Here is a 15132-nt window from a genome sequence, read left to right as displayed (position 1 = left end):
CACATTTTCAGCAAATTTTCATTTTTGGGTGAACTATTCCTTTAAGATCAAAGTACAAACTTGGATCAGGATTATTCCTCCGTTAAAGGTCTCATATAAATTGTCAGTCTAGTAGGTTGGTAGCATAACAGCAAGACAAACAACATCTAAAAATAAAAGCGTGATGTGGTGGTTCACGTCAGCGACCTGCAGAATATTACACCACTGCAAGCACTGAAAGACCCCAAGAGACACACTGTATAAGAAAACGTCAAAACAGGCTAATAAACCTTATTAAAACATCAGTTTCACTCAGATTAATGCCACATTGTGCTTCATGATAAATGACTGACTTCATATGCCATTTGTCACAGTAATATAAATATTAAAGAAAATGTAAATAAAATCACTCCCATATTTGAAATTATGCTGCATATAAATCAATCTTACTCAGGAGTTTATTTTTTGGCTCATTCTGCAAAAGAAAATAACAGAAAATAGTATGAAACAGCTCATTTAGTTTTATAATGTGACATGTATTTAGGACAGAAACAGAACAAAACAGCAAAAAGTCAGGCAGGATTTGATTTCATCCATCAGGATTTGATTAGACTGAAAAAGAGGCTGTTATATACTGAAGTTTTGGGTCAGTTAACAAAACACCATCGGATGAATCTTAAGTGATGTCAGTGAAAAGGAAACGCTATTAAATTTTGATGAAACATTATGAAGACAAACATTTGTTCTTTAGAAGAATGTCACTGATGAGTAAGACCAGGAATATAAATTAAGAAAATAAATGTTGACTTTATGTTGACTCTAATAACTTCTGTAAACGTAGAGCAGCATACAATTTAGGTTCAGCTAAATACTAAAAACATATCTGAGGTTCAAGTGGCTCTGAGGACATTCGATTTTCATCTTCAATACTCCAGGTATGTAAACAGAGTAATCCTTCATTTTCCAGCATATTCTTGCTGGTAAAGAACAGAACTTCATCTCTCATGGGAAATTATGACTTTCTGCCGTGAGAGAGGCTCACAGTGCTGTAATTTGCTGCAGGTGTCTGTAGTTTTCCTGTCATTTTCTCAGAAATGCTTCCGTTTGTCAATAGCTCTATTGTTTTTCAATAGAGAGGGAGAGAAATTCATTTCACTCGTTAAATGTCAGCTCACACACATTTCCTCCGTAAGGCTAAATGACAAAACGCTGCATATGTTTCCAGGCAGATGTTACTGTGAATCTGACGCAAAGACAATCATCTAGAGTTATTAAGGAATAGCAGTGTTGCCTGTAAATTGATATCACGTTCATCTTGTGCATTTAACTCTTCTCTAATTAACATTCATGATTAGTTCATAGAACGACCTAAATCTGAGAGCTTTATTCTTGTTAGTTTTGTCTGCAGAAAGTAAGTTTGTTTTTTAAATAAAGTAATAATTTTATTCCGCAAGGATGCAGTAAAGACATTTATAATGTTACAGTAGATTTCTATTTCCAATAAATGCTGTTCTTTTGAACTTTCTATTCATCTGTGAATCCTGAAAAATAAAATGTATTACCGTTTTCACAAAAATATTGTGCAGCACAACTGTTTTCAACATTGATAATAATCAGAATTGTTTCTTGAGCATCAAATCAGCATATTAGAATAATTTCTGAAGGATCATGTGACACTGAAGACTGGAGTAATGATGCTGAAAATTATGATTTGATCACAGAAATAAATGACAGTTGAACATATATTCACATAGAGAACAGATATTTTACACTGTAAACAGATATTTTCACGATTTTACTGTATTTTTGATTAATAAATGCAGCCTTGGTGAGCAGAAGAGACTTTCAAAAATATTTTTCAGAACTAAAATAAATAAATTTTAAATAAAAATAAACATTATTAATTTATAAATAAAATTATGGTAACACTTTATTTTAGGATTTCTTAACTAGTTGCTTATTAGCATGCATATTACTAGAATATTAGCCATTTATTAGTAGTAATTAGGCATATATTAATGCCTTATTCTACATGACCTTATTCTACATCCCTAATCCTACCCAAAACCTAAACTTAACAACTACCGCACTAACTATTAATAAGCAGCAAATTAGGAATTTATTGAGGGAAAAGTCGTAGTAAATAGTGAATAAGTGTTCCCTATTCTAAAGTGTTACCAAAATTATTTTAAACAACTTTAAACAACAAAGCTACGGTATTCTTTTAAAGTACTTGTTTTTCTACCAGAAAACATGTCACGTCCGGCGCTGTATGCATGGCTTGCAGCGCTTAAGTTAAAATACTGAGTGTTAAATAATAAAATAATGTTAAAACGTGTGCTCTTATTTTGTGGACAAAATCCCATGAACTTCGCCCCGAGCTGTATATGCACATGAACCTCGCATTGCTTCATGCCATCTTCCCACTCATTAAACTGTGACAAGTCCTTTACTGCACTGATGACACTATGGCGCCATATGCTTTTTAAAATCATTTTCATAGGTTTTATGTTATTTTGTTGGTTTGGAAAATATGTAAATGCGCATACCCAGTAGTGTGTCCCTTCTAGCCTTAACCACAAATTAAACACTGCATCGTCAGAGTTGATATTGTGGTTCTAGCAGACACTTGCACTTAACATTGTGTGAAAATCAAGCTCAAATGGAGTTAACAAGGTTTTTGACCAGCGAATGACGGAGATCTGTGTTTTGTCTAGTCTTTAGAACGGCTGTATCTGAGTGCATCGCATTACGCTTTCATCAACTTAACATTACAGGTTATAACATTTATTGTACCTATATGGGCGCTTGGCTTTTCTTGTTGTTTAATACACAAAATCTCTGATATGAAGCGCTATATGCACAGGATATTTACAACGTACAAATGTATATTGGCTACAACTAGATGGCAAATGTAGGCTAACTCTTCTCCACTCTTCAAACACACAAAAAATTTGCCTTTAATTAGCCAGACATAGTGTTTAAGTAAAGAAAAAGCTGTTCTTATTCAAACATAAGTTATTTATTTACCCTTGCATTGCGAAAAAGCGGAGATCTGTCTCCTCCAGGCTGTGAGCGGCGTGTCAATCTGAATGGAGGCGGGGTGAAGTTACGAGGTTTCGCTGATAGTTTGAGGATCCAATGGCGTTACGAAGTTTTACTGACAAGCCCTTAATTGGTTAAATATTTGTAAAGCCCTCAAACAGACATAAGGAAGACCAATAGCACTGATTTAAAATGATATTAACGAAATATTATAGCGATATGAAGTTTGGATAATTTTCCACGGCACACCTGACTGGGCTAGTAGCGGTTCCCAATTCTAATCCTCGCACCCCCCCTTTCACATTTCATATGTATCTATTATCACATGCGATGCTTGTTCTATTCAAACGTAAGTGCCCTGCGAAGTGGACATGTGCGAGACGTACGTTTTGTCTGTGTGTGAAGACACTGCACAGCGCAAATTCTTGAATGAATGTTCCAAAGTGAACTAAACTTCCAACGGATTTCCCTGCTCAGGGAGTAGGGAGCAATGAACACTGTGTAGGGAGCATGTCAATCGGAACACAGTTCATGCACGTAGCTCTCTTCTAACGAGCTGGTTATCTGATTCAGGTGTGTTAACTAAGCGAGACATGCAAAATATGCAGAGACGGGGTGCGCAAGGACTGGAATTGGGAACCGCTGGGCTACATCATGTGTCATTCACCGGTGAGAAAACTTTATAGTACAGTTAGTAAAAGTACTACAATGCCAGGAAGGAAGATCGGGTTGTTGATGTTTGTCTGCCATTCTCGCTCTGTCTGCAATAGCGTATGTGATCGCGCTGATGACGGATCCTGTCTGCGCAAACAGGGTGCGCAGAGGTATGCAAATACATACGTTGACAGGCAGGTAGGAAAGTCAATAAAAACGCTCGGACCGAGCGTTTTGATTGGACGAACATTTCTTGGTCCTACTCCTTACACAGAATATATAAATACAGATAAATACATTTAGACTTAACTTAATGATTGCTATCGGGATGTGAAGAGACTTTCAACCAGTATAACAAAAAGTGTTTCTGAAGACAATCACCTATTGCACCTTTAAAGAGCCACAAAACGGTATTTATTGTTTGAATTTCTTTAAAAATGACAACATTTGAAAGCAACAGTAACTAAGGAAGGCGGGTCTTTGCAAACGATCAATTGATTGTCATCCTGTTTATTACTAGGAATAGGGCCCTATGAAATCAGTTCTATTTTTTCCCCATATAAATATAGTTATCTTTATAGTTATCGTTCTTGGTGTGAACAGGGCTTAAAGAGTTACAGATACTGGTCCATATCGCCATTTGATTTAAGTGTAATGAGCTACTTTTGATTAAAAGTTTGACAAAATCTGTGACATTCCGCGTTATACAGTAAATTACATTTTTATGACTGGATCCATCCGCTTTTTCCGCACTGCAGAAATTATAGGGCCCTATATGAAGCTGCTTTGAAACAATTTGTTTTATATAAAGCGCTATAGAAATAAATGTGACTAAGAAATTGAGAACTGAAAACAGAAGCTTGTCAAATGTCAGCCGATTAATCAGGATGGCTGACACACATCAGTCTACGGTGGTTTCAATGCTCCCAGGCGTTGTATATTTTCCCTCCTGCTGAAGACACCTTCTCAATCTCTTCAGAGTGAATTTCCTTTTTTATAGACATGCTGCTGTTTCCCCCTTCGGCTGAAGAGCCCTTGGTGTCCATCGACACCCTCCGGTGCTCCAGCTCCAGGCGAACGCATCCCGTCAGGTCGCTTTCGGTGAAGATCCGGTTCGTTCTCGAGCCCAGACTGAGCGGTTGGCAGCTAACAGCCATATTCAAAGGGCTTCCAGCTCTGGGCTGTTTGATTCTGAATCTCGTCTTCTTTTGGGCCCAGCAACAAGCCTGATGCTGACACGCGGCCTGGAAGCCTCTCTTGAAGTTCTCATTGAAGTAGCCGTAGATAATGGGGTTGACGCTGGAATTGGAGAAGGCCAGCCAGTGAGAGAGAGGGAATATATAGCTGGTCAGGAGCTCCAGATTTTCTTCGTCTGGACGGGCGTAATCGGTCAGCAGCATAAGCGTCCACAGCGGTAGCCAGGACAGCATGAAGAGCAGAGCCACCACAATCAGCATCTTTATCACTCGGACCTTTCTTTGAGATGCAGGACATTTGCTGGACACGGGAACATCGGGCTGCTCGGCGCTGGTCAGGATGGCTGTGGCGTACAGCTTTGCGCCGATCCGGCCGTACAGGAGCATGATGAGTGCCAGGGGAATGACGTATATGTGAACGAACAGGACAGTGGTGTACACTTTCCTCATCTCCGGGTCGGGCCAGGTCTCGTAGCAGGAGTACAGCGGGTATGTGCTGTTGTCACTGTGAACCATGAAATGCCCTTTTTCTTGGTCGACGGTCAACATTAACACCGAGGGAAACATTATGGTGAGAGCGAGCACCCATATCGCCCCGATTGACACCTTTGCGACAAAGAGCGTAAGTTTGGGCTTGAACGGGTAAACGATGCAGCGAAACCTGGGTTTCAGATGAGGAGAAAACACATATAAGTTATGGTTTACTAAAGATCTTAAAATGTGTTTAAATGAGAAAAAAAGCAGCTTTTTTAAATGGTGATAAGGAACTGGTTAGAGACACGAGGAAGGAATTTAGGGGTCGAATTAGGAAAGCTAAACTAGCATATAAGGATAAGATTGAAAATAGGTTATATACAGGCAATGCTAAGAAGGCATAGGAAGGGCTTAATAGTATTATGGGAAGAGAGAAGAGGAAACAGTGTGTTCCTTACAAGGTGCACCTTTTGTAGAAGATTTAAATGTTTTTTTTTTACTAGGTTTGATAGGGGGAATGTACTACCGAATGTGAGAGAATATGTCTTAATATTCTGGCATATGAGCCTATTAAACTTAAAGAGTACGAAATAGCAGCCAGTCTCGCTAGCATTAAGCCAAATAAATGACCTGGCTCAGATGGGCTAAAGGGTCATGTGTTAAAAGATTGTGCTTTCCAACTAACTGATGTCCTTACCCGACTGTTCCAGCTCTTGTTAAATTGTAGGGTGGTTCCAAATTTATGGAAAGAAAGAAAAATTGTTCCACTACCTAAAATATCTAATGCCAATCAGTTAACGGATTTCAGACCGATAGCTCTAACATCCATGTTGGGTAAATGTATGGAACGAGTACTAACAAGACATATTTGGAACAGTGTGTTCAAAGATTTGGACCCCCTTGAGTTTGCCTATACGGGAAAGAGGGGCACCGATGATGCTGTTATAACCTTATGTGATTTAGTAGCTGAACACATTCAGTAGGCTAAAAATTATGTTAGGATTTTATTTATAGATTTTAGCTCAGGTTTTAATTTGATTCAGATTGATATTCTTTTGCAAAGATTAATTAACTTGGTGATCTTATTTGGTGGGTTAAAGACATTCTTTTAAATCGTCCTTAAAAAGTAGTTATTAATGATACGGTGTCAAAGACAATCATTGTAAATACAGAAGTTCCACAAGGAACTATTTTATCACCCTTACTTTTCTTGTTGTATACGAATGAATTTAAGATCCAGGATTCATATTTTAACTTGTTTAAATGCGCGGACGATATGGCACTTGTTGGCCAGTTGAGTAAAGCTGGAGCACACTGTGTTATAGTTACATAAATTTGTTTCAAAATTGGTGTAAAACGAGTTCACTGGAGATTAATGTGAAGGAATTGGTCATTAGTAGGAATAAACTAGATTTTATTGAAGGGTTAGAACCTTTGATACTTGATGGACATCAAATAGAGACGGTAGGAAGTTTTAAATATTTAAGAACATTATTGATAGTAAACTGACATTTGCTGGAAATGTTGAGTATGTTTTTTAAAAACCAATGCAGAGATTACATCTTGTTAAGAGGTTACAACATTTTGGTGTGAGTCAACATATTTTAGAGATGGTCTATAAGAATCTTGTTGAGAGTGTTATATGTTTTAATATGACTATGTGGTATGAACTATTGCCAAAAACTGGATTGAGTAATTAAATTTCTAGTGCAATTGTAGGACAACCACAAAGACAACTGAATGAAATCTATCAAACAGGAGTCAAACAAAAAGCACAGGTTATTATTGAAGATTGTTCTCATACTTTGAATATTACATTTCAGCTTTTACCATCAAAAAGATGTTTTAGGCAACCTCAAGCAAGGACAAATGTGTATCAAATGTAATTTGTGCCAACTGGCGTTAGAATTTTAAATACTGGGATTTTTGAGTGTGAGCAGGGGTGATTGTGTTATTTGTTGTCTTTTATGTCATTTGTGTGGTGAAGCCAAAGACAAATTTCCACTCGTGGACAATAAAGTGACTAAACTAAACATACAGGGACATTAACCCAGACTGCTTTCTACTCTAATATTACACACACAGTTTTTTTTATTTATAAACACACATATATCTATATAAATATATAGATAAATTTATAATATATGATATAATCTTATGTAGATGTATAAATATTTGTATAATATATAATATGTAATATAAAATACATAAAATAAATATATACAAAATATATATTATAAAATTATATATATTAATTAAAGGTGCCATAGAATGCATCGATACAATATTTTAAATTGTTCTCTGATATCTACACAGAAGGTATGTGGCTTATATACTTTTTTTTTTTTTTTTTTGTGTATTGATGTCTATTGTCTCTGTTCCTTAAGCCTGATTTGTAAAGTGACCTTGAGTGCTAGAAAGGCGCTATATAAATAAAAATTATTATTAATTATTATATAAGGGACAAAAAATCTCCAGAAACGGTTTTACATGTGCATTTACAACCCTAGGATTTCTCCCTAGAATTAAATGGTCTGTTATTGGCTTATTTGGAAGGGTCATGAATAATAATGTTGAGCTCTGCTCTGATTGGCTGTTTCACAGTGAGGCTCATTTCAGTGGTTTACAGGAAGGAAACACAGGAAAAATATGTATTTCAATACTTTCTCTAGCAGTTACATCGTTGGGTAATTATATTGTAAATAAAATGCGAGCATCAGGGAGCCACTATTAATATGCTGGGCATTGAAACTGCTTTTTATACTATGGAGCGGCAGTACTTACCACACATTTTACAAGATGCTTGTCAGTGGTGCTCAGGATCTGTAAATCATTCGCCATCATCCTCAGTCATCTCTCCTTACTCTGTTTATGTGGTAAGTGAAATCTTATGTTCTGTAATGTGCTAGCAAGGAGCTAGCAGTAGTTACTGATACTTTTTTTTTTTTATTATTATTTATTTTTCTTTATTTATAAAAATAATAAAAAAAAAAAAGTGTAGGCCTATTTTTTTGTTGTGAATGTCCCAGTTGAGAAACAGGATGTGAAAATTTAAGATAAATGTTCATGTTATATGTTTTGGTTGTATTTGTGATTCAATAAAAATGTAGATGGTTGTTTAAAATAGGCATATAGTATAGGTAATATAATAATACCGATATATCGATCGATATATATATATATGTATGTGTTTGTTTGTGTGTGTGTCTGTGCCAAATATACATACATGCAACAGACCTAAAATTATATTTTAATAAATTGAACTTAACATAAATTTAAGCATATATAATTATGTTTCACTTATATTTCATACATCTTGAGGAGATTTGGTGATAATTAATCCATGAAAATGGTACAATAACTTACTTTTATAAATAAAAAATTATCTTTATAATCATTTACTGATGAATGACAGTACTGAACTCCTTCACAAAAGTTTCAGTTCATTTTTGTCTATATATTTGTACGTACGTAAAAGGGTTAAAGCTTTGCACGGCATCAAAACATTGAAATATTTCAGCGTCTCTCCAAACATATGTTAATTACACTGACCTGCAAGTACTGCTGAGCTCACCCTTTACAGTTCTCGTCTAATGTTTTCAGCACATATTCAGCACAACAGCATCATGTAAGAGCCGTCATAATGACCAGCAGTTCACCGCTGCGTTTCGTGAGTCTAAACCTCAATCAGCTCTAACAATGTGCTAATTAGTGCTTCCAGCGGAGCTGCACACTTCAGATACGAGCCACGACTGACACATTACCACTGCTCTATTTTTTCCTTCTCAAACGTGTTTGTTCAATGCTTATTTCATTTAATTCTCAAAATTATAAACACTTACCTGTCCACAGCAATGACGACTAATGTGAAAACGGAGGCACAGACAGACATTCCTTGCACCAGACCACTCAGTTTGCATATCGTGTTGCTGAAAGGCCAACCTGACAATAACAGAAACATGATCACATTGAATCTAGAATTTCAGTTTAATAAACTAGAGACAGTTTGATGATAAACGTTGACGTTGATGCGACAAAGCCTTGTCTGAATGCTTGAAATTACTTAAACTTAAAATTTGAAGGTTTTAGTCAGAGAAAGTCAATTTAACATGTTTCTTAACAAGTTGTAGCACTATGCTAACATGTTTTAGCCGGTTGTTAACATGTCTTGATGTTTTATCACATGGCTAGCATGATTTATCACATTGATGGGCATGTTTTAACATCTTAATAGCATGTTCTAATAAACTGTTTAAGTTTAACACATCGCTAACAATTGACACGTTATTTTTGCATTATTGACACACTATTTTCCTATTTGATACTGTAAAACTGCTTTGACACATTCTGTATTGTTAAAAGCGTTATATAAAGGTGACTTGATTTAACATGTTTTAGCATGTTGCTAACATGTTTTATCACTATGCACGTCTTAGCATGTCGTCTTGTTTTAACACATTGATATTTTAACACGTTGCTTACATGTTTTAACACATTGTTTGCATGTTTTGGTAAATTACTAACATTTTATAAATTGCCAGCATGTCTTAGCACATTGCTAACATGTCTTGTCAAGTTGCTAGCATGTTCTAACACATCGTTTGCATGTTTTGGTAAATTGCTAACGTTCAACGCACTGCTAGCAAGTTTTAACACATTGCTAAAGTGTCAAGTTGTTAGCATGTTCTAACACTGCTAGCATGTTTTAGCATGTTGTTAATGTATTTAAACAAGTTGCTAGCATGTTTGAAGCAGTGTTAATATCGTCAACGACATTTTTTTCACAGACGAAAATGAGACGATAAACTAAAACTCGTTTTGAATGACAAAAACTATGACGGAAATCTATTGACATTTTCGCCAACGAATAAAACAAGAATGTCGATGAATGATAGGCGAGCGTTTGGATGTTCTGACTGATGTACTGTATTACCACAGACTAACACCGTGTCCTAACTACACGCGACGCGACAAGATTCCAGCAACAAGCAATTTGGGTGTCCACACCAGACGCGACGCGACACCGCGATGCGACAGAATCAATCAAATATCACAGCCAATCAGAAGCGTGTGTGGGCGGGCTCTCTCTGGAAGCGCACTGCTCTTGCAACGAAATGGATACGTTTATAATCTAATTCATACATTTTAAAGCTTTTTAACATCATTAAATATACATACTGAGTGACTGATAACATCTTTGTTATGGAATAAACTCGTTGGTTCGCAGTGAGTTCACAGTTTTAACGGTCATCTTTGATTTAATTTATTTTTCAAGATCTGAGGTAAACTATCTGTTGTTGCTCTCAGTATGGCTATGGGGTCACGCAATATGATATTTAAACTCATATTAGACACGTTTAACTTTGAATAAAGCATATAATCACCTGAGATTATCTACTGTCATATTGTTTGTATGTTGTTATTCCAGCCGCGACGTCGCGGAAATAGAAACCGTTTCTAAATTAGAAATTTCGCGTGTCGCCATCGCGGCTAGTTAGGATAAAACTCTGATTAACATGGAAAAGATACCTTTTATCGCGTGTCGCGGCGTCGCGTCGCGTGTAGTTAGGACACGGTGTAACCGTTAACGATCTGTTAGTCACGGACTGCGTGACTTCGCCTATAGATATATAGCTATCAGTGTTTCCCCTGCATGTTTGTTTACTACTCGTACTGAAGTGCATGTGATGCTTGCGGTGACGCTGTCTCACTAAATGAGGACATAAATACATGAACAACATCTCCAGAACTGCTCTGAGAGTCACTTCATGAGCATTTGACCAAAATTATCCTCATATCAGATACACACAGAAATGTAAAGGTATTCACGGCAACCGGTCAAAATAAACGTTCGGTTAACCTTGATTGTGGCAGAAATAACCTACATTACCAGGGCTCGACAATAAGGACTGCCTGATGGCCCGGGGCCAGCGTGAAGGACGCTCGGGACAGTAGATGGATTTGTCACTTGCCCGATCAGGCCACTGCAGCGTCGTCACGAAAGCTTACCATTTGCATGTGTTTTTAAGCCTTGTTAATTTAAACGTTCAAGCGATTAATAAGCATTTCGGGCGCGAAAGACAACTCCATTAAACTACTCGCTGCCTGAGTGGGTAAATACATACAAAAGTAGCCTATGTCAAAATACCCGTCTTGCCAAGTAACTTTGTAGATTGATTAATGATTAATCTATATTTAATTTATACAGTAGAGTACAAATCCACCGATCGAGCGGACATTTTTTAGTTTTATTTCAGACTATCTTCCAGTTCTGTGCTTGCACACAAACTGCACTGCAATCATTTTCAAAAGTGCCATTTGTGTGGAAATATTACGTTATTATTATAATTAGTCTGTTAATGGCCGCTAACAGAGGCCAGAGATGTTGAAGACGGATGCAAAGAGGAGAAAATACTGTAGCAGACAGAACAAGATCACTGTTCATGATGCGCAAAATATAGGAAGAAAATCCGAATATTTAATTTTATATGAATGTGTTTCTGAGGGAAACTGGTTGTTTTCAGAAAAGTTTTCATGGTGTTTTCTTTTCATCTTGCATCCCTATAACACATTTAAATTAGCGTTAATACACGCAGCGCTGCTGTGTTTAACAGTGGTAACCAAGAAAACGCTGTATTATTGCTGTTAAGCGCCACCTGCTGTCAGAGAGTGAAATTGCATCTCGCTCAGCCCGTCTGCTGTTTGTTTGTGCAATGTTTTATGCAGCATAATTTTACAAAGCTAAAGTCAGATCATTCTGTTTTTGCTTCAGATTTTGAAATTATACAGTCTAATATAAATCAAAGATTGCACATTTTTGTTTTGATTTTGTTTTGAGGCAGTGATTGCCTCTAATCTCAAATCTCAAATAATTAGGCATGCAAAACAGAATTTGGTGACAATAAAATATAAGGTTGGAAAATGTAAAACATTACATAGGGCCCTAAACATGTAATTTTTGTTCAACTTTTAATAAATTGATTTTAAAAACATGATTTTAATTAGCTAGACATGCTTTTTGATTAATAAAATTTAATTGAACCATTAAAAAGAAGTCCAGAAGAATTCAAATGGAAAAAAACGGAATCCCCCCCCCCTCCAAAAAGCCAAAAACCTAGAGGAAACACTGGCTATATAAGCCTCTTCTGGTTGACTAACTATTAGTCGACTATTAGGGGGTAGCCCTAGTGTTGGCATAACTTAGGCTAGTTAAGAGTAGTGGTCGACCGATATTGGGTTTTTTGACAGCCGATGCCAATATCTAGGAAAGCTGGGTGGCCGATATAATTTTATTTATTTTAATTAATATTTAAGAAATTTTAAATCATTTGAAAATGTTGTGAAGTGAATTTCACGTGTGAATGAAGCGAGTAAACTCAAAATGTTCAAGCATCCAACTACGCACGATTTATTCTCGCAAGTCGCGTCTGGTGTGAACGCCCCCCCGTTAGTAGTAACAGTGAGTTTCACACAGGTAAATATTGTTGCATATCAAAAACTAGATTTCCACACCTGTGATGAGGTTGTCCACTAGCGTCGTGGGAATGCAGAAGATCCCGACCAGCAGGTCGCTGACGGCCAGATTCAGGATGAAGATGTTGGTGACGGTTCTCATGTGCCTGTTCCTCAAGACTATGGCACAGACCAGACCGTTACCCATCAGGCACAGCAGGAAGATGAAGAGATACGCCAGCGTGAAGAGTGTGGCCGTCGGCAGCGAATGCTGGTAATAAGGTAACAGGACAATGCCCCCTAATGTGCTGGAGTTGGTGCTGTTGGTCCGGTTGGTGCAGGAGACGAGATCTGAGATGTAGACGGAGGCGGCATCCCATAATCCCTCAGAACCCTCCATGAATGCAAGCAAGGCTGGGAACAAACACAAAAATAAACAAACTAAATTATTTTCTTCAGTTTTAGTTCTAATACTTTTGGAAGCCCGTTTCTGCTAATGAATAAAAAAAAAATTTGTAATTTTTTTAGCTCACAATTTGGGCTTTGTTTCTCACAGTGAAAAAAAAAATCTGAATCAGTTTTTGTGTTTCTGCCCCTGAATAAAAAATACATATATGGAAGCCTGTTTCTACCACAGGATGAAAAAATAAAAAGGTAAATAAACAAAAGGTAATTGTAAAGTTTTTTTGTTTTTTGTTTGTTTTTGTTTTTTGGAGTATTTATTTATTTATTTTTTAATCAGAATTGAGAGAAAAAAAATTTAATTGTGGGAAAAAAACTCATAAATGCAAGAAAAAAAAAACTCAATTGTGAGTAAAAAAAGTCCCAGTTACATTTTATTTTTTATTCCATGGTAAAAACAAGCTTCCATAAACATTACTGACATTTAGCAACTAATAAATCCTTTTAGAAACATTTGAACCCTGTTGACAGAGCAGCTTTTAAAATCTTTCATATTGTGAAGCGTAAATGGTTTGCTGAAGTGATTCATTATATTTAGAAGACCATTATTGAAAATTGAGGTCAAATATATAAAGAACACAGGTCAAGATCTCAGAAACTAAGAGGTTTTTAATCAAAAGTCCAATTACACAAATGCTTGTTTTCTTAAGCAGTAATAAAATATGTCGGTTTTAAACATAATAATCAACACAGTCTCACATTAGAGTGGTTTTTGTGAATTTCCATGTCATCCAAACTAAAAACCCAATATCACGAACTCTTTTACACAGTTTAATTTTTCTCATTCTTAAAATTGCATTATTATTATTATTGGGACAAGATATCAAGTGTTTATTTATCATAATTTGTCATAATACAATTTAAGTTATGTGGGATAAAACAATATTTTTTAAAACAACATTTTCCCCCTTTGCCATTTCATAATTTCTTTACTGTTAAATTTGCTGAAAAAGCTTGTGACAACTTACCCCACGTAGTGTGACAACATGCCCCAGTTCATTCAACGTCTGTATAATGAAAATCAATGTATGTTTTTTTTTTTCCTCAGGACAAAAAATATGAAATGTTTAATAACGAAGTATTAATAGCCAAGACTTTAAGGTTAATTCCTATAGAAACTGTGGTAAGTTACATAAATAAACGCACTCTGAGGTAAAAAATAGCTTGCCCCAACTTACAAAGAGCACATCTCTCATCTTTTTTTGTTCGTATAAGAATATGAATGTTTAAGACTTGTGTATTATCCTTTAAATCTAAACCTTTTTACACATTATTCAGCAGTGATTTGTACAAACAGAGCGATAAAGCTGCGGTGATTCTGACTGAGAGAACTTCACCTCAGGTGCAGAAACTGATCAAAGTAGCTGAAATAGTTAATAACATTTGCGTTTTATCGGTTAATCGGAGTCACAAACATCTTACCTTACTGTCCTTCAGGTGAAAGGGCGAAGTAAAGGCAGTGGTGGAATAAAATAAGTGTAAAAACAGCTCGGTTACGATCGTGTCCGTTTCTGATCAACTCTGCACTGATCGATTCCCGCGCGCGCGCGCACCTGTCTCGCGCCAACTGATCTCCGATTCACGAACCGGTTGATTCATTTGAACCGACTCACAACCATAGACTGTACTTGACTATGCAAAACTTGTTTGGGAGAGAAACTGTAAGGCGAGACACAGGTTTGGAGCTGTAAACAGAGTAATATTTCACACTAAATCTAGCTTTCAGTTAAATTCAACAGGCATTAATAAAATTAAGTTCTCGATTATGGTTTAAAAAGAATAAATGATCTCAGTTTCGTTTTTATATTGTATTTTATATTTTGTAAATTTATATGAACTGGTAAGAGGACATTTCTGAGCCTGACTGATG

At 36.3% G+C, this 15132-nt stretch overlaps 1 protein-coding gene across 2 annotated transcripts; it reads right to left on the bottom strand.

Annotated features, from left to right (window-relative positions):
* Positions 1–14821, bottom strand: npffr1l3 (neuropeptide FF receptor 1 like 3). Of its 2 annotated transcripts, XM_058789931.1 has the most exons (5): positions 14685–14785; positions 14231–14269; positions 12861–13214; positions 9191–9290; positions 1–5535 (listed from the first exon to the last, which is right to left on the bottom strand). In XM_058789931.1, exons 3-5 carry the CDS (start codon positions 13198–13200, stop codon positions 4596–4598), a joined length of 1380 nt encoding a protein of 459 aa, XP_058645914.1. In that variant the 5' UTR covers positions 13201–13214; positions 14231–14269; positions 14685–14785; the 3' UTR covers positions 1–4595. The 2 variants fall into 2 exon arrangements, with proteins under 2 accessions (XP_058645914.1, XP_058645915.1); XM_058789932.1 differs by lacking the exon at positions 14231–14269 and having other exon boundaries at positions 14685–14821.
* Positions 14822–15132: the final 311 nt, after the last annotated feature.

This window comes from Onychostoma macrolepis, chromosome 10 (genome assembly GCF_012432095.1).
Source record: "Onychostoma macrolepis isolate SWU-2019 chromosome 10, ASM1243209v1, whole genome shotgun sequence".
Classification (NCBI taxonomy): Eukaryota; Metazoa; Chordata; class Actinopteri; order Cypriniformes; family Cyprinidae; genus Onychostoma; species Onychostoma macrolepis.
This window is presented reverse-complemented; position numbering and strand designations above follow the sequence as displayed.

Bases quoted from the DNA above. Each gene is read 5' to 3' on its own strand.
- npffr1l3 (XM_058789932.1), bottom strand. From the start codon at position 13,200: ATGGAGGGTTCTGAGGGATTATGGGATGCCGCCTCCGTCTACATCTCA. The intron at 9,291-12,860 runs GTGTGGAAATCT...TGTTATTGTCAG, and splicing joins AGTGGACAACCTCATCACAG to GTTGGCCTTTCAGCAACACG. The intron at 5,536-9,190 runs GTAAGTGTTTAT...TCTGAAACCCAG, and splicing joins GTCGTCATTGCTGTGGACAG to GTTTCGCTGCATCGTTTACC.